The 19,018-nt window shown below is 24.4% G+C and overlaps 1 protein-coding gene across 1 annotated transcript; it reads right to left on the bottom strand.

Annotated features, from left to right (window-relative positions):
• Nucleotides 1-388: 388 nt before the first annotated feature.
• LOC145840450 (solute carrier family 35 member F4-like) lies at nucleotides 389-18,670 on the bottom strand. Its single transcript, XM_082947713.1, has 9 exons — nucleotides 18,622-18,670; nucleotides 18,386-18,472; nucleotides 14,495-14,687; nucleotides 10,540-10,759; nucleotides 9,854-9,988; nucleotides 8,829-9,018; nucleotides 8,239-8,328; nucleotides 3,346-3,528; nucleotides 389-466 (listed from the first exon to the last, which is right to left on the bottom strand). The coding sequence occupies exons 1-9, from the start codon at nucleotides 18,662-18,664 to the stop codon at nucleotides 402-404; spliced, it is 1,206 nt and encodes a 401-aa protein (XP_082803839.1). The 5' UTR covers nucleotides 18,665-18,670; the 3' UTR covers nucleotides 389-401.
• Between the last annotated feature and the right edge of the window lie 348 nt (nucleotides 18,671-19,018).

Here is a 19,018-nt window from a genome sequence, read left to right as displayed (position 1 = left end):
AACAGTCTATCATAAAATTTACACTTAACATAGAATTTAAATTTTATTTCGATGTGTAATAATAAATAGTATGCTTACATAAAATTTTGTTGTAAATTACCTCATTTTTTAAATAAAAAATATAAAGTTTTTTTTGATTTAAAAATGTCTAACGTCATCATGAAACAACAAAATTTTGAAATGAATAACACTATAACTGTTTTAAATAAGTTAAAAAATTGTAAAATAAGTGTGCGTTCGAAATTCTCTTCTACAAATTGAGGTAATGCTTTTTACAATGATTTCTTTTAATAGATTAAAAAGAAGCAATAAATAAGTAATGGTGATACATGGTTACTATATTAATTAACAAAAAAAGTTTTTGTAGCAAAGTTAGAACGGGACTTGTTAAGAAGTGTATTTCACATGCAAGTTCTTCTTGTGCTTTCTACTTTTTCAATTGATTTACCTTCGTTGTAGGAGTAATCTGTAAAAAACAAAGTTGTTTACGAAACTTTTACTGTTTACTGGTTGATCTGTGCCCGCTAAAGATTTAAAATTTTTAAAGAAAATTTTTTTTTTTATTGTGTGCTCAACGCTTGAATGTAGGTAATACCAGTGGCGTAGCGTGGTATTTTGGTCAGGGGGTGCGCAAATTTTTTTCTCAAAATATCCTCTAGATTAAAACTTTTGTAATTAGCTATAAAAAAACTTTTTATAAGTAATATAATTGAAATAAATTTATTAAGTAAAATAAGTTCGTTAACTGTTTTAAAAACATTTATATATTACAAAATTAAACAATTAAATACAAGTATAAATTTCATTAGAATTACTTACATTTGCAAAAATGTAAACTTACTAAATAAAAATTGTTTTTATTACTTACAGTAAACTTAATACCTTTACAAATTAATATATTCAATAAAACGAACGTATCTGTTTTATTTACGAAAAAAATATCAATCTCTTTAACATTACAACAGTGATAACAACACCTCATTGCACATAATTTTAATAAAGTTACACAGAATTTAAAATAGACCAACTTTATAACTGTTATTACAGTTTATTACAACTTTGTAAAATAGTTAAAAGTATACTTTTTAAATTTATTTTATTTGATTGTTTAAAACCAAAATCACAAACAAAGTTTATTTCTCATAGGCCGACACGCTTATCTTGTATGTTTACAAAAATAAAGTTCAGAAAACTAGCAGTAGTCTTAACAATGTAGCATAAAAAAAATAGTTTAATTTTTCTTTAAGTGTGACGTATTTTTGTAGAAAAATAATTTGCCATAAGGTTACACTACAGCGGTGCGCTATATTAATTGCGTACTTTTTGAGTCTAAATTCTTATGAAGTTAATGAACTTGTAAAATTTTTCCTTATGGAGTTTTTCATCAACATCGGTGCGCATTTGCAATTACGCACCGAATCAGTATATTGAGTAATAACATGTACTTTCCTAACTTGTCACTAATTAGTATTCAAAATTTTGTTTAACTTTTTGAATACTAGATAAACATAGTTGAAAAAAGGCAAATTAAGCAGAAAAAAAAAACTATCAAGGATAAAGATATTACATTCTTTTTTTTACATTTTTCTTTTTTTGGGTGGCACGCATGCGCCAGTGTCCCTCCCCACGCTACGCCCCTGGATTATACTGAAAATAAATTTTAAAAATGATTAATTGAACAATGAGTTTCAGTTCAAAAACTAACAAAAGAATTATATTAATTTAGACTTTTTCCAATAGCAGCTATTTAAAAAAACATAATAAAATGTTTCGGTTTATGTTTTTAATAACTTAGTACTATAAAGTTTTCACTAAAACCTAGATATAAAGATGAACAATCTTGAAATTTAGCTGTATAGGAGAGTTTTTTTTTGGATTATTTATTTTATAAAGTCTTTTAAAAGTTTGAATTTCTTAAATAAATTTAATCAGTAAATATTAAGAGCTTAAAAGTATAAGTTAAATACGTAATCGCCGTAATTCTTTTATATAATAGACGCTTAAAATAATACTTAAGTGAAAACATTTGTTTTCAGTTAAGTAAAATGAATACAAGTATATAAGCCAGGGTTTCCCCAGTGGGTTATTTTAATAAGTCGGGGCAATAAGTATTGATGGGGAGATTTCAAAATTTTAGGCAGCCATAATTTTTTTACTTTTAAGCATGTTATTTTGTAGACTTACCTTCTTTTTAAAATTTTACCCTGATATAAGAGGTTAAAACAAAAGTCCTTTTTGATCAAGTAAATAAAAGTAAATGTTTAGAGCAGGGTTTCTAAAAGTGGGTCATTTTACCCCTTAATGCTGCAATTTTAACAAACAGGAAGAAAAAAGTTGGTAATAAACTAGTAGAGGGACGATCATTCTTAAAGGTTTTGTAAAGGAGGAGATTGTATAAATAAAATTTGATAACTCTGACTTACATACAAACTTCAAAAGGAGTTGAAAGAATAACTATGTTTCTAAAATTTACTATATTTTAAATTGGGATCTACATACGTTTACTCCTGTTCACATAAATTATACTAACCTGCGTTAACAATTAAAACTGAATATATTTAATTATTATTAATTTTTTGAAAAAATTATTTTTTAAAAAGGTCATTTAAAAAAAAATAATAAATACTTTTAAATTACAACTGACTGTGAAGCGCATAATATTCTGTGAATTAACTGGTCTAAAAACAACTTACTTGAAGTGTTTTGAAATTTTACAACCAAAAGTTGCTGTAATATTTAGAGTCAAATTTGTTGTTGAAATTTTTATCAAGCTGGATTGATTAACTACTCAAACATAAAATTAATTAAAATTATTCTTACTTAAAAACTATATAAAATACAAACAATATCATTACCACCTTATGTTTTCTTAAAATTAACAATAAAACATGGTATTTCATCTTTAAATATCAAATTAAATTTTACATTACAAAAATTTGTTAACTTATTGTAGCAATACTTGAAATCTGAAAACAAAATTTTGATATATGTAAACATTTAAGATTTTTTCTCCTTGTTTCTTTAAACTAGTTTTGAGTATAACTAAAGTTAAAATACAATATATAAAATGAGTCTACAAACTACTTAGCAAATAAACGTTTCAATTTTTTTTTAAACTGAAGTACTCTTAACATAGATAATGCTTAATAATAACTTATTATTAATAAATAAACTTTTAATATTAGCACTAAAAGTAGAAACTGACATAAAACTATCTAAGGCTTTATTAGCTAATAGTCAAGCTATTATCACTATAATTTTTTATAACTGAAATCAAAACAATGAAAATGTGCTGCGAAACATTCTATCAAAACAACAACTGATACAACTTTGTGTAAAACAAACCGGCAGTAGAATCGTCGTCTTCGACGTCGCACCGCGGCAGCCTCCCGTGTTCGCTGACCAGCTTGTGAATTTGGTAGTTGAACTCCACGGGTACGAGCATGAACGCGAAGCTCACTATGACCAGCAACGCCGCCACCAACCGGTACACGCTGAATATTTCCCCGCGAAACAGCAGGTCCACCACTGAGATGTTTATTAGTATTATTGTTTTTGAAATTTTGTATAGTTCAAACATTGCTTTAGTTCAGGAGTCGGCAGATTTTCATAATTATAAGTTAATTGTTTCAAAAAAGCTGCTCACGGGCCGCACTGTATAAACAAATCTTATATACATGACAAACCGAGGTTTGAAATGAAGGGTAAAAAACTTTGTAACTAAAAATACAAATGGACTCGCAAAGTTTGTTTTTAAAATTTGGCCCGCGACCACCAAATGTCTGCTGACCCCTGATTTTAAAAAAATTTATAATCAGTTGTTTGAAATTTTGGAAGTATTTTGAACATTTAATAACTATATTTAATGAAAAGTAAAATCTGACCAACAAGATAAACTCGGTGCTTTAAAACAAAGTCTGTATTCTAAACTAAACTGTCTTAATACTAAAATTTGCATGTTGATATTATAACATATTTTTAAATGTTTCAAGTAAAAATGTTTTATCAATTCCTTTAGATAAACTTCTACCAATATGTTTGTGATTACTATAAAAGTTCATTCTTACATAATACGTAAAATACAAAACTTATAGATCATAAAACTCAGCTAATTCAAACATCTCGTATATGGCTATTTTAAGGTTGACAAGTACAAATCAGACACTTGTATTTTTAATTCACTATTTTCGTTTTAAAATTGTCGAACTAAAATTATAGGCTTAATAATACATGCTTTGTATTGTTTTTGTGCATTTTTAATCAAGTTAATATTTTATGAAAATGTCAACTCTTACGTTTCATTAGTAAAAAATAATTTGTTTTTTTATACAACATGTTAGAATAACTTGTTTAAATAATATAGCTATAATTTCACAGAATATACTAACAATTTTTTTAATTAATTGCAAATACAAAACTAAGCGTTTCTTAAAACTTTAATCGCTATTCTGCTTTTATTTTGTAAAATTAAGTTTAATTTTTATATTTACAAAGTAATGTACTTATGTAAAATATATCTTGTAAATTTAAGGATTTCTACATTTTAAAAACTGAACAAAAAATAAAACACAGTTACTTTTTCGAAATAAGTAAAGTAAGTTAAATTAAAGAACTATTTCTCAACGAATTTTATTAAAAGGTTAGTATAAAATATATCAGTGTTTTTCAAAATATATAAATTTTCACAAAAGTATCTTGTGTGCACAGATTTTTGTTATGATTAACTTTAGGTGGGCACCAATATCAAAGTGTAATTCGATATACAGGAATTTTTAAGCTTTTTTAAATAACTTTCAGTTTTATTTTGAAAATAAGTACATAAGCAGGGCTTCGCCCTGCTTATGTACTTATACTACTGAATGTAATTTTAGGTGACTCTTCAACTGTATATAACAGTGTCATTTCAACAATGCGACTTTTAATGATTTTTATTCCTTTAGTATTATGGTTTATGTAGGTTACATATCGCTGTGAATATATTATAAAAATTAAGTCGGTTTTTAGGCCTTATTAAAATCTAACGATAGTGTCATTACAATTAAGTGTCATTTCAAATTATATTTTACAATAATAGATAAACTGATATTTTCTGTTATTTTCAATAATAATAATATCGGAAAGCTAAAGATATTTTATAAAAATAAATTCTTTTTTTTTGTAATATTATTAAAGTATAGATTTTTAAAAAACTTGAGTTCAGTATTAATAACTATATTAAATTAAATAAAGCATAAATAGTATTATTTTAAATTAACTACTATTTTTAAAAAAGTTATGTTAAATAGTTGTCATTTAAATATTATCCAACAATATTTTATCGTATTTGAAACTTCATCATTGATTTTTAAACTTTTACCTATTTTCATTTTATACGATTTTTTAAAACTATTTTGTCATACAATAACTTACTTTAAAATTAAAAAGCTAGTATTTAGTTATATGTACAACACTACAGTAATATCAAGGACTTTATTTATGAAACGAAGTTAAATAAAACTATTACATTTTTGACATAGGAAAAAAAAATGCTGTTTGCTAATAAATCGTTTAAAAACTATATAAATTTAAAACTACTGTTTATAATTATTTTAACTCTAACATTTGTACCTTAATTTCAAAAAATGTATTTATTACTTGGACTTAAAAAAAAATCATAAACGAAATAATAAACAAACGAAAAAACAAAATAAACTTTTTTACTATGAAAAACTTTACTTTTAAACATAAAGCTCTTGGTAAAAAACAACTCTTATTTAATAACCGTAAAAAACTTTAATTAATCAAAATAATTTAAATAATCTTTTAATTAAAATTATCTAGTTTGTAACGAAAAACAAGTACTTTTCAACAAAATCATTCAACTTGATAACAGTGAACGTTGATTAAAATGAAATTAAAGAAGTAAATTTGAAGACTTAACTTTACACTTAAACATTAGTATACGTACTTAAGTTATAACTATAACGATAGTTAGTATAAAAGTTGTTGAAAATTGTTTATAACCTGTTAAAACATTATTTAATGACTTGATATACACAAAAAAGCAAAACTATACTTATTTCATCTTAGAATTACAGATAGCTAAAAAAATTAAGGCTCATTGATGTGCCGGCTGAATAGTAAAGCTTTGCAAGCCTTCAGGAATAAGTGATCACGAGCCAAGAGCGATCTCTTTAACATAACATACTAGACTCTTTTTTTTATTGCAGAGTTTAATAGTAAGTTTTATATATGTATCGATTTATAGTAATTAAAATTTGAATAAAAAAAAAACATTCCGAAAATTCAATTTTTATTAAATTAATAAAGTTACTTATTATATTATCATACTACCAGAGTAAACTTTAAATACATTTAAAAGCAGTAAGTATTTGCAAGAAAAATTAAATTGCCTGATATGTTGTTTGTATATTAAAAACTCAGAACAATGTATTTGATATTAAACGCTATATGCATGTTTTAATTAAAAAATTTTGGTTGATAACATAGTACCAAAACAAACAACTTTATCTAAACTTTTAAGACAAACATTAAGAAATAAGAAGTACTTGTTTTTCATTACAAACTATATAATTTTAATTAAAAGATTATTCAAATTATTTTGATTATTTAAAGTTTTTTACAGTTATTAAATGAGAGTTGTTTTTTACCAGGAGCTTTATGTTTAAAAGTAAAGTTTTTCATATTAAAAAAGTGTATTTTGTTTTTTCGTTTGTTTATTATTTCGTTTATGATTTTTTTTTAAGTCCAAGTAATAAATATATTTTTTGAAATTAAGGTACAAATGTTAGAGTTAAAATAATTATAAACAGTAGTTTTAAATTTATATAGTTTTTAAACGATTTATTAGCAAACAGCATTTTTTTTTCCTATGTCAAAAATGTAATAGTCTTATTTAACTTCGTTTCATAAATAAAGTCCTTTATATTACTGTAGTGTTGTACATATAACAAAGTACGAGCTCTTTAATTTTAAAGTAAGTTATTGTATTTACTTAGTTGAATTAACACTATAGTTAGAGTTGAATAAGGCCTAAAAACCGACTTATTTTTTGTAGTTAATTCACAGCGATATGTAACCTACATAAACTATAATACTAAAAGAATAAAAATAGTTTAAAAGTCGTATTGTTGAAATGACACTGTTGTATACAGTTGAAGAGTGACCTAAAATTACATTTAGTATTATAAGAATTTATTATTATAAAATATATTTAGCTTCCCGATGTTAATATTATTGATAAGAACAGAAACAATCAATTTATTTATTAAAGTAAAATATAATTTGAAATGACACTTAGTTGAAATGACACTATCGTTAGATTTAAATAAGACCTAAAAACCGACTTAATTTTTATTATTAATTCACAGCGATATGTCACCTACATAAACCATAACACTAAAATAAATAAAAAAATAGTTTAAAAGTCGCATTGTTGAAATGACACTTTTATATACAGTTGAAGAGTCACCTAAAATTACGTTAAGTAGTATAAGTACATAAGCAGGGTGAATGCTTATGTACTTATTTTCAAAATAAAACTGAAAATAAATTAAAATAAAGCTGAAAAATTCCTGTACATTGAATTTCACTTCGATATTGGTGCCCACCTAAAGTTAATCATAACCCAGATTTTTTTAAATTATATACTGTGTCTATCTTTAAAAAATTCTAAATTACTGGTTACACTATTATTTTGGTATATATCTATTTTTATCTTTTTGTAGAAATAGATTTTAAAATAGCTGAAATCTTAATTCTAGAAAAAATAAAATGAAAAAACTTGGTCTAGTTTTAATTCAAAATTAAATAGACTAATGAATTCCATTAATTGATATTCCTTTTATACTCTAATGTAAGTAATAAGTTTTGATTAGAAATAATTAGTACCCAAAATTATCCTTATTTTTCAACATTTTATATCTATTATAAAAAGTAAATTGTTTATATAAAACTGTCTTTATTGTGAATGCACCTTTTTGTATAACTATAACTAGTATTTAGTATAACATGATCATTAAAGATTTGTGTTATACCTTTATAAAGTAGTGATAAATACAGTAAAAATACAAAACAAAAATTTATATACGTTTAGAACTCATGTAATTAAAAAGTATATAATTAGATTAACTTAAAATAGTGTTATGTTTAAAGTCAATCTACAAAAACATACAATTTATAGTATCACTAGGATTATAAATTAATTAACAAAACGTTAAAAATTTCTTTTTTACTTACTTGCGTTCAAAGGAATTCCCAACATCATAGCAATTGAAACGAACAAAGGGTAAGTGTAAGCAACTCCAAAATTCACCAAAAAGTTAAATGCTGAAAAATAAATATTTTTAATTTATGTTATAATAACTTAGGCAAAAACAATTTTCAAAACATGTAATAAAAAACTAAAATGAATTTAATCAATTTTATGTATAAAACAAGTTATAGTCTTTTAATTCAATAAAAGCTAGCCAGGGTGTTTATAGGCTTGAGTTTGTAGTAAATGTATAAATAAAAAGTAATAATTCATTAAATATAATTTCTAACCTGACAGTTACACAAGCTGGGCAACTATACATCAAAATTAAAAATGAAAACATAATATTTTACAAATTTTTTAAAACTTATAAAAACAATTTTTTAATCAAAATAGAATTGCAAATAGTGCATTAGCTTAAGTCTTTATCAGTAGCTTTGTATATAATAGCACGGGTGTTTTGAAAAATTAATTTTAACTTAAAAAATATAAAATTAAGCTTTTGATATATATTAAATTAAACTTTAAATAATGATAACAATCACCTTTGTCACAGCAAACATAGAACAACTACCTAAACTAAGGGAAGAAGATGAACAGAGGTAGTCCCAAGGTATGTCTGCAGCAGTGAAGTATTCTACTTTTGTGAAGTACAATATGACTTGTATGAACCACAAGCAGACCGCGTTCAAAACTCCCAGTATGGACAGGAACAAGCAAACCTGACCTAAAGACCCTTTGTATATGGACTTCTTGAACAGCACCTTTTATTATTTTAAACGATTATTTTTTTTTAGGAAAACATTAAACAAAAATATTTGAATTTTTTTTTTTACTTTTCTTAATTGGTTGATAAACTACAATATAATTAGATTGTTAAAACGTTAAGTAAGCTACATTTCGTAAGAAAAAATACTTTCCACTAACTATTAAGTATAAAAAATACTTGCAGAAAGCTATATAAAAAATCGAAGTAATTCACTTTTGAAGCTTATTATTGCTGTTGCTTATGAGAGGACGAATGTTCGATATAAACTAACTAATAAAATTAATAATTTATTATTTTTGAGAATAAACAATTACTCAGTTTCACCGCAGAGCGGATTTTCAAATTGTAAATCTGTAGTAAAATAACAATGCTAAAAATGACAAATAATTAAAAATTGGTTTGAGTTAAGTTTTTATACAAAAAAACAATAAATTAATTAAAAATTATATTGATTATAAACAACCTTTAATTTAAAAACTATCAAATTATAGTCTACAAACAATACAATTAAACCATGGTATACAGTGGGGTACTGATATCTAATGGATTTAAAAAGATAAAAACTTTTACAGAGTTAGAAGTTATGGAGTAGTAGATACATATTATTAAGCACACAGTTCTAATAATAAATTAATAATGTAATAATGTTCAAAATACTGTAAATCTGTAGTAAAATCTGTAATAAATTATTAATTATCATTCTCCTATTAGTGGATAGATTACTGTGTCCTATTTATTTGTTCTAAACTCTATAGTTGAATAACTAAAGAAATACTGAATTACGTAGAAAAAAAACCGAAGAAAAAAGTGTAATAACATGAAACAAAAACCTTGTAGCCAGCGGAACCGAATGCGGAAGCGAGCGCAAGAAGAACGCCGACCAAGTTGTTGGAACTTCCGTTTCCGAAACCGTCGGCATACGCGAACAACACAACTCCCGCTATTGAGAGCAGAACCGCTAGTATCTGCACAAACATACATGTGTTTAGAGATGCAAACTACTTTGAATGCAGTAGGAAGGGAAATCTAAAACTGCTATGTTGTAGAGGAGTTGTAAAACATATGACCTTTTAATTGGCAAGTAAAAAAAAAAGTAGCTGGTTTTAAAAGCTTATTTTTTATACGACTAACTTAATAACTGTTTAAAATAATAATTTTCTAAGCCTTTTAAAATATGAGGTATTTTTTAAAGATTATATTTTTAAAAAATACTAAAGCTGTAATGATTAAAGCATTATAAACTTATAATTATACAATATAAAAATATTTTAGTATAAAATATTTTAGTAACATCAGACTTAAACTTATTACGTGCAAAGTGATCAAATTTATTTTAAGAAAATAAACCCTTTTTAAAACTAGAACTCCATATAAATAAGGAAATTTTCAAATTATACAAACAACTATTATGATAAAAAAGCAAAATAAATAGCTATTAAACACCGAAGTTTAAATATTTAAACAAAGCAGAACTTCAGTACCAACTAAATATTCGCTCATTTCGCAAACAACCAACCCTGAGTATATAGAACCTCTCCTTCAGCATCACCACAGACATGACGTACACGATGGCGACGTTGGAAGATATGATGGCCGACGCGTCACTGGCCGCGATGAACGACAGGGCGTACACGTAACAGTAGTTCGTGGCCACCCATATCAGCGTGAAGGACAAAATTTTCAGCAGCACCGACTTCACCTTGAACTCCCCAGCAGAAAATATCTGCTTTGTTTCCCTGCAAAATTTATTGAATGTATTAAGGAGGGGTGGAAAAAACGGTACACTTCACAATTTGATGAAGCTGGAACCTTGTGGTAGTTAAATAATTGTGTCGGAGTACTTATGGAAATTGTAAAGATGAGCTCGTATTAAAAATGTAAGATAACTGTTCAAAAAAGATGAGTGCGATCAGTCATGATAAAAAGAAGTTTGTGTTGTATTAAGAGAAACAAAACACATAACTTATAAGTAAAGAAATTCTTTGGAGCTGACAGATAAATTTATTTTACCATTTTTGAAATTTATTCAAAGTTACATAAATTATACACCGTATTTTTAAACTAGTAAAACGCTACTAAATCTTGTGTAACGAACTAATAAAACTATAATAAAAATTACCAAATTGTATGAAAATTAAATAAAATGGTCTAATTAAAAGTATAAATAGTTAAGGTTTTACTTTAAATAGAGTAGCTTTAATTTTGGTTCCTTAAAATATTTTTCAGAGTTTGTTTAAAGATTTTTTGTAATAATACTTTATACTGTTTTTAAAAATTAATCATAAATTTAAATGATATCAAAACATTTTAATACGTTTTACTGATTTTTTTCACTTTTCTTACATTTTTTAGATTGATTTAAAAGTTTCCAATTTGTTTTAGTTATACACTACCAAACTAGGCTAACAAAAAATTAAATGTTAAACCTACTTTAAAGTTCTGAAAAATAAATAAAATTATTGGTACAATAAAAATTTACAGATACTTTTGATTTAAAAACTAAGTTTATCTATCTGAAATTAAAAAAATCCTTTCTGTTTTATATTATATAACTGTCAACGGAAGTTTTAAAATTAACTATTTTCTGTATCTACCATTAAGGCCATAGGGGGGGGGTCCACTTTGTTTTTTACAACTTGATCTTATTTTGTAGAATTTAATCTGAGCTATCAGACACTTTTAACCGCTTAAAAAAATTCAAAGTAACTTTTGAGATATAAGCGATCAAAGAAAGGGCGTTCAATAGGTTCCTTATGGAAGGCGAAAACTAAAAATGCGAAAAAAGACTTTTTCACTAAAAATCTATCTCCTCCTTCATTTTTTGAGTAATCTTTCTCAAATTTTTACAGAATGTGTATCATTAAATTTTAAAGAGATCTATTGTAGGAATTTTTTAAATTTTGAGTAAAAAAATAATTATTGTCAAAAAACTACCCTTTTTTTTAGTTTTTTGTGGATAAAATTTTTATTTTTCAAAATTTCAAAAATTCCAACATTCAGATTCTTCAAAATATTAAAAGGAACATTTCCTGAAAATTTGAAGTCTCTAGGTCAAAAAATGAAGGAGGAGATAGGTTTTTAGTGAATTTTTAAATTTCTGAGAAAATTGACCCCAAAAAATTTGCGGTCTATACGTTTGTATCGGAAACTTTAAACAAAAAATAAAATATTTCGAAAGTTAAATTACATTTTTGAATTCTATAAAAACAGGCTTGTAGTTTGTATTTAAAGCTTTCATATAAAAGCTAAAATAATTTTTTGTAAAAAAAAAAGTCGGACCCCCCCCTATGGCCTTAAAATAAACTCGAGCTTAGATAACAATAAGTGACGCATTATTCACCAAAAAAATAAGTTCGAAATAAATGAGTATATTTTGTATAGTGTTACCTATAATGAGCATTTAATTAACTTAAAGATTCTTTTTAAACTGAAAAAGATATGTTCAAGTATTTTCTATATAAAACTTTCCCATTAAATTTACTTTTAACCTTGTTTTAAAACATAAATATTTGACTTTATACGGCTGTTTAAAAAAGTTTTAATTTTCAATAGATCAAAACATAAAACGATTTTTTACTCCATAATCATTAGGTAGTGTTTTTGAAATCAGCCATAAGTTTGTTTTAAGATATATATGTTTAATATTGAATGAATTTTATAATTTTAAAACAACTCATAAAAATTTAATTGTATACATTAACAGTATTTGTTTTAAACTTTTTAATAAGTATACTTCTATAAGACGCATTGTTTAAAAACGAAACATTTTCAGTTAAGTTATTTATAATATTAATCCTATACACTAAAAGTAAATGGAAAAAAGTATAGATATAAATCATAACAAAATATAAAACTTCGATAGAATGATAAACTTATTTGTTTAAAATTTTAATTTGAACTAATTTATTGAAAAACAATATACTTTAAAACAACTTTCACCAATAAAAAATGAAACAAATCATGACAGTGCAGATTTTATGAAGTTTGTTTACAAACATTTCTTAATTCTTTCAAAACATCAAACAAAAAGCATGTAAGATGCATGGACGTAAACAATCTGTTCGATTATGTTAAATCCAACCAACATAAACAAAACAAACTGTTTCATCATGACGTGTAAAACTATGAAGCATTTTTACAAATAAAATATTTTAGTTTTTTAAGCTATCCAAATAAAAAGAGAGTATAACTACTTAACGTTTAATAATTTTATGATATTGCTCTTATATCTATATAATTTTTGTACTACAATTATACTATCATAAATTTTTTTACATATACATAAGTCTAATAATAAAATACTTATATTTAATAATTTGATAACTTTTATTTTAATGTATTTCGTGATACCCTTATTATCATTTATATCTGTGCAGAACATCAATAAAAACCTTAAAAACCTGATAATAAATTTTTTTGTAATACTCGAAGTGATTTTGATACAACTTAACAAACTTAGACTAGAAAGTTAGAATAATTTTAGTTAAACTGTTTCAAAGTTTTAACAATAAGTTTTAAATATGCTTAAAAAGATTTTTTTCTAATTTCACTGCAAGTTTTTCACTATTAATTTACTTGGAAATTTAAAAATTCACTTTACTTATTCATTTTTAAGCTATTAACCTCAAATTCTTAGGAAATATTTCTTGCATTAATAGAAAAGTGTTATTGTAGAAATTTGAAAATGAATAAATATAAAAATTTTATGACCTAAATAAGATAAAAAACATTTTTATTTTATAATTTAAGAAATATATTCTTACTCAAAATTTTAATTTCTACAAAAGGATTCTTTATTGCTATGTTAAGATAAAACTGAGAAATATTGCTTAAAAGTGTAGAAGATAGAATTTTAATAAAAAAGTATAATTTTGCTTTTTTAGTTTTACCCTTATATAAGGGCCCTATTGATTTCTCCCACTAAATAAAATACGGTAAAATTCAACTGTTAGGTTAGTAGAATATTTTAAAATAAGATCCACATGTAAAAAGTGCCTTACACCCTATGTCCTTAATAACGTACAAACAAGTATTAGAAAAAATTCTGTCTGTTGAAAGATTTTAAAGTCAAATTGACATAAAAAAACACTACAGTATTGTTGTTAGAATTTAACATAAACATTGTTAAACTGATTTTTTTGAATAGTGTGGGTGGAATTATTAGTTTTGCTAAACATATAACAAACGAAGTGAGTAACATACTTTACTTATAAACACTTTAATTTACAACATAAAAATTTACATAAAATATACATTACATATTACAAGTATATTATAAATACATTCATAAATAAACGTGAAAGCTGTTATATAACTGTTTGACAAATTACATACTTTTTAAACAAACTGGAAATAGACAAGAGAATGAAATTTAAAAAAAAAATCTTATTTTTAATTGCACTTATGATCAGCCAAATTCATAATCTCAAAATTAGGTTTCAAATAATAAATTGCAAACTTCAACCACTAACTGAAAGTTTTGGGACCAATTTCTTTTTGGCACAGTTGCAAAAGTAAGCAAGCAATAGAATGGAAAGCAAAGAACCATCCAACAAGTGCTGAACCATGTAGTAAAGAACGGCGCGTAAAAACTTCTAACTGCGCTTTGTGACAACTGCTGAGCACCAACCCATGCTACTGCAATTGAGAATACCAGAAGTAGACCTGTTTCAAAGTTTATTCAGTTTTAGTAATAAAGTACCTAAAAAATCAAAATTATTAAACTTATATTTTTTAATACTTTTTTTGTTGAACTAATGGTTTATTCATTAAGATAATACAAAACTAAAACTCATTAATGTTTTATTGAACATAAACACGAACAGGAGTACTTTTTGCCAACACTCATAACCACTTACTTAATTGGTGTTAAAAATGTTGTAATAACATTAACTAAAATAAAATGAGTCTTTAACAAAATTAATAAAGTTTTAAATAACCATAACAACTAATAAAATAAAGCAAACATTTAATCAGTGATATACAAATGTAACACAACTATACTAATTAAGTAAATAGAGCATAAAATTAATTAAATTAAGTTCAACAAAGTTATATATACAGTAAAAAAGACAAATTTATTTTTGTTTTCAAAGTTATTTTTTAGGCTTAAAATGTAAATTTTAAGATGAAAGTCATTACAAGCTTGATATTACTTTAAAGTTATATTATATATAAGTATTATAAGTATTATATATAAGTATATATAAGTCATATTATAAATTATCAAGCATTTCTAACTGTTAAGCAAATGTTGACCAGTTGCGAACTACTATTTATTTTCTGCAGTTTATCAACTTTCTTTTCCTTGTTAGTTACCCTAAGGCGTTAAAAGTTAGAAGGCATAAAAAATTCAATTAACCACCTATAAGATAAAATCATTGAACCCTAGAAAATATCCCACCCTATTTTATTAAGTATCCAATTCCATCAATAATTTTTCCACTTTCATTGAGTTTCAATTGCTCTATATAATTAGCTGAAGTACCAAAACATGAAAAATGTCTTTTGTCATTTCAGTTCATAAGAAAGGTAACAAAAACAACGCGTCACACAACTATAAGCCAATATCTTTAACTAATGGGTTTTCTCGAGTTTTTGAACACATTATATCTGTAAAAATTTTAAAACACCTTTTTGACTATAATTTACTACCTGATAAACAATTTGGTTTTGTCCCTAACTGCTCCCCAAACATTCAACTATTAACATGCATAGATTCATGGATAGTTCCTTATCTTAAAAACAAGTATATTAAAGTAGTTTACACTGATATCAAAAAAGCTTTTGATTCAGTATCACAAAACGATTGTTAAAATATTGAATCAGTTAGACTACATGAATCCTTAGTAAAGTGGTTCAATAGTTTTTCAATTTGGAGATCACGGAGAGTGGTCATTAATGATACACTGTCAGACCCTTTATCTATATACGGTGGAGTACCACAAGGTAGTGAAATTGGTCTCTTCCTTTTTTAATTTACATTAACGACATTAGTTCAAACATTGATATTAAAAGTGATATGACTTATTTGCAGATGACACAAAAAAAGTTTAGTGAGTCAAATATCTCTTTACAATCTACTCTAGATAATATCTACAAATGGATAAAAACAAGAAAACTCGATTTAAATCCTACTAAATGTAAGGTTCTAACAATTAAGAAAAACAAATCGTTTGACCCAATTGACCTATTTATCAATAAAACTAAGATACAAATAGTTAAAGTTTTTAAGGAATATATATCTCTGAAAATTTAAAATGGAACAAACACATAAAGTATCTATATAATGTTGCACAAGTTTCATCCTATCAGATGTCAAAAAGTTTTAAAATTAATTCAGCTACTAATCTGACAAAACTATTAAAAATATACGTTCGCCCCAAGCTTGAATACAATACACAAATTTGGTCACCCTTTTTAAAAAAATGACATTAACAAAATTGAGTCTGTGCAAAAAAATTTACCTGGTTGATATGTAGTCGTTGTAACATATCCCATTCATCATATAATGATATATTAGTTAAACCTGGATTGAGGTATCTAGAGTATAGAAGATGAGAATTTAACTTATTCATGCTTTATGAAATTATTAATAGCAAATATAAGACTTTTTTCAGTCAATTTTTCAGTTTTTCCCATAATATGATTAGAAGGAAATAATAAACAAATAAAATGTAAAAACAATTTTAACAACAGTCAGTGGTAAGGTTAATTTTTTCAAAGAGCAAAGACTATGTGGAACAAATTACAACAGGATGTAGTATTGTGTGAGAAGGTGGAACATTTTCGGTTAAAACTAAAAAGATTTAATTTAAATAGTATAAATATCAGTAAAGTTCAGTAACTTTTCACAAAAACAATACGGAAAAACAAATAAATAAAGATTTGTATAGTATTTATCTCATCTAAATTAGCTACCAATTTTTTCATTTTTTTATTTGTAATATTAATTAGTTTTATTTCCCTACGCCTGCCCCGTGGCAGAACACTAATTTAATTTTATTAATTTTGTACAAATAATTTTGTAAGTCATAAGTTATTGCCTTTTATATCAATCAAATATATTTAAACTTATTAATGAGTTTTTATAATTTTAACTATGTTTATTTTTTGTTGAATATATATTTTTATTTTCATTTTTCTCATTGTGTGTCCTGTTTAAGTGGCTCAGGTTTTGATGTCTGAGTCCAACATTGCACAATAGACAATATAATAATAATAATAATAATAATAATAATGATGATGATGATGATGATGATGATGATGATGATGATGATGATGATGATGATGATGATGATGATGATGATGATGATGATGATGATGATGATGATGATGATGATGATGATGATGATGATGATGATGATGATGATGATGATGATGATGATGATGATGATGATGATGATGATGATGATGATGATGATAATGATAATAATAATAATAATAATAATAATAATAATAATAATAATAATAATAATAATAATAATAATAATAATAATAATAATAATAATAATAATAACAATAACAATAACAATAACAATAACAATAACAATAATAATAATAATAATAATAATAATAATAATAATAATAATAATAATAATAATAATAATAATAATAATAATAATAATAATAATAATAATAATAATAATAATAATAATAATAATAATAATAAAAATAATAATAATAACAATAATAATAATAATAATAGTATTAGTAGACAATTATTAAATACTGTTGTATGTTCCAAACAATTCAAAAACAACATATTTTCATTATTAACTAAATTACTCATATAAAGGTTCTAAAATCTTAGTTTAAATTAAAATTTTCAAGTTTAAGTTATGCAAACAACATTTTTATGCAAATATAACTTTTACAAATTATTTATATCTTTTTTAATTGCCTTATTTTTCCTGTGATTAGAATTATAGATTTTTTTTTATTTTACACTAATTGAACTTCCTTATTTGGATTAATTTAAGACTGGTACTTATTTATACTGATAAAAATAAGTTTAATTAATCTCTATTAAGATGTTATTAGTTATGACTTGTGACATACAATAGTTTACTCTTTGCTTATTATCTTTTTGCTTTAAATTAATTAACACGTGTTAACAAAAAGCATTTGTACAATGCTCCTGAACAAAACCTTTATGAATATTATAAAATATATCTAAATAAGTATTTAAGAAAGTATAACTAATAAGTTGACATTATTTAAGTTTTTGTTTATTTGTTGTGAAAAATACTTTTCTATTGTCTTTAAATCTTTTGTGAAGTATAAACTATTGTATCTACTAAAATATATAAGGTTTATACATTAAACTCTAAATTAAAATAAAGTGGTAATAACATACAAACCATAAAATACTTTTTTGCTTTCTTTTGTTTGAAAGTCACAACACTTGTTGTTGGACTTAGATCTCTTTTCTTCTACAAGTTTAGTACCTGAAAAAATATTTTTAGTTTACAATTACAACAAATTTTAAAAAGTTGTTAATTAAAGGTTATATATGTTTTTAAATACTAAATAAGTTTTAGCCAGTAATTACTTAGGCCACCATCATGTAGCAATTGAATACATAGAACTTACTAACCTGATTCCGAAAAATCTACAGTTTCAGAGTTAACTTTACTCATTTTATTGTTCCTGCAATATATTAGTTGAAAATGGTTATTTTAATAACGTATAAAGTTATTCAATAATTCAATCTTTATGCAATATATTTTGTATATATATATATTTGTTAATAATTTACTGCTGTATAAATATTTTTAAATTTAAGTTGAGAAATAAAATTGAGCACTAGTATACATATTTTAAAAGAAAAAAAAAAGTATAATTTTATTACAAATGTAATATAAAATGTACATTGAAAAAATATTTAGCTTTATGAAAATATCAACTTAAAAAACTATATTATTTAGAAAAATAAAAATCAATATGATAAGTATATTAAGTATGGCCTCTGTTAATTATGATAACTAAAAAAA

Source organism: Thalia democratica, chromosome 7 (assembly GCF_965202585.1).
Source record: "Thalia democratica chromosome 7, ktThaDemo2.hap1.1, whole genome shotgun sequence".
Lineage (NCBI taxonomy): Eukaryota > Metazoa > Chordata > Thaliacea > Salpida > Salpidae > Thalia > Thalia democratica.
The sequence above is the reverse complement of the archived record's forward strand: the minus strand, read 5'-3'. Positions and strand labels throughout refer to the sequence as shown.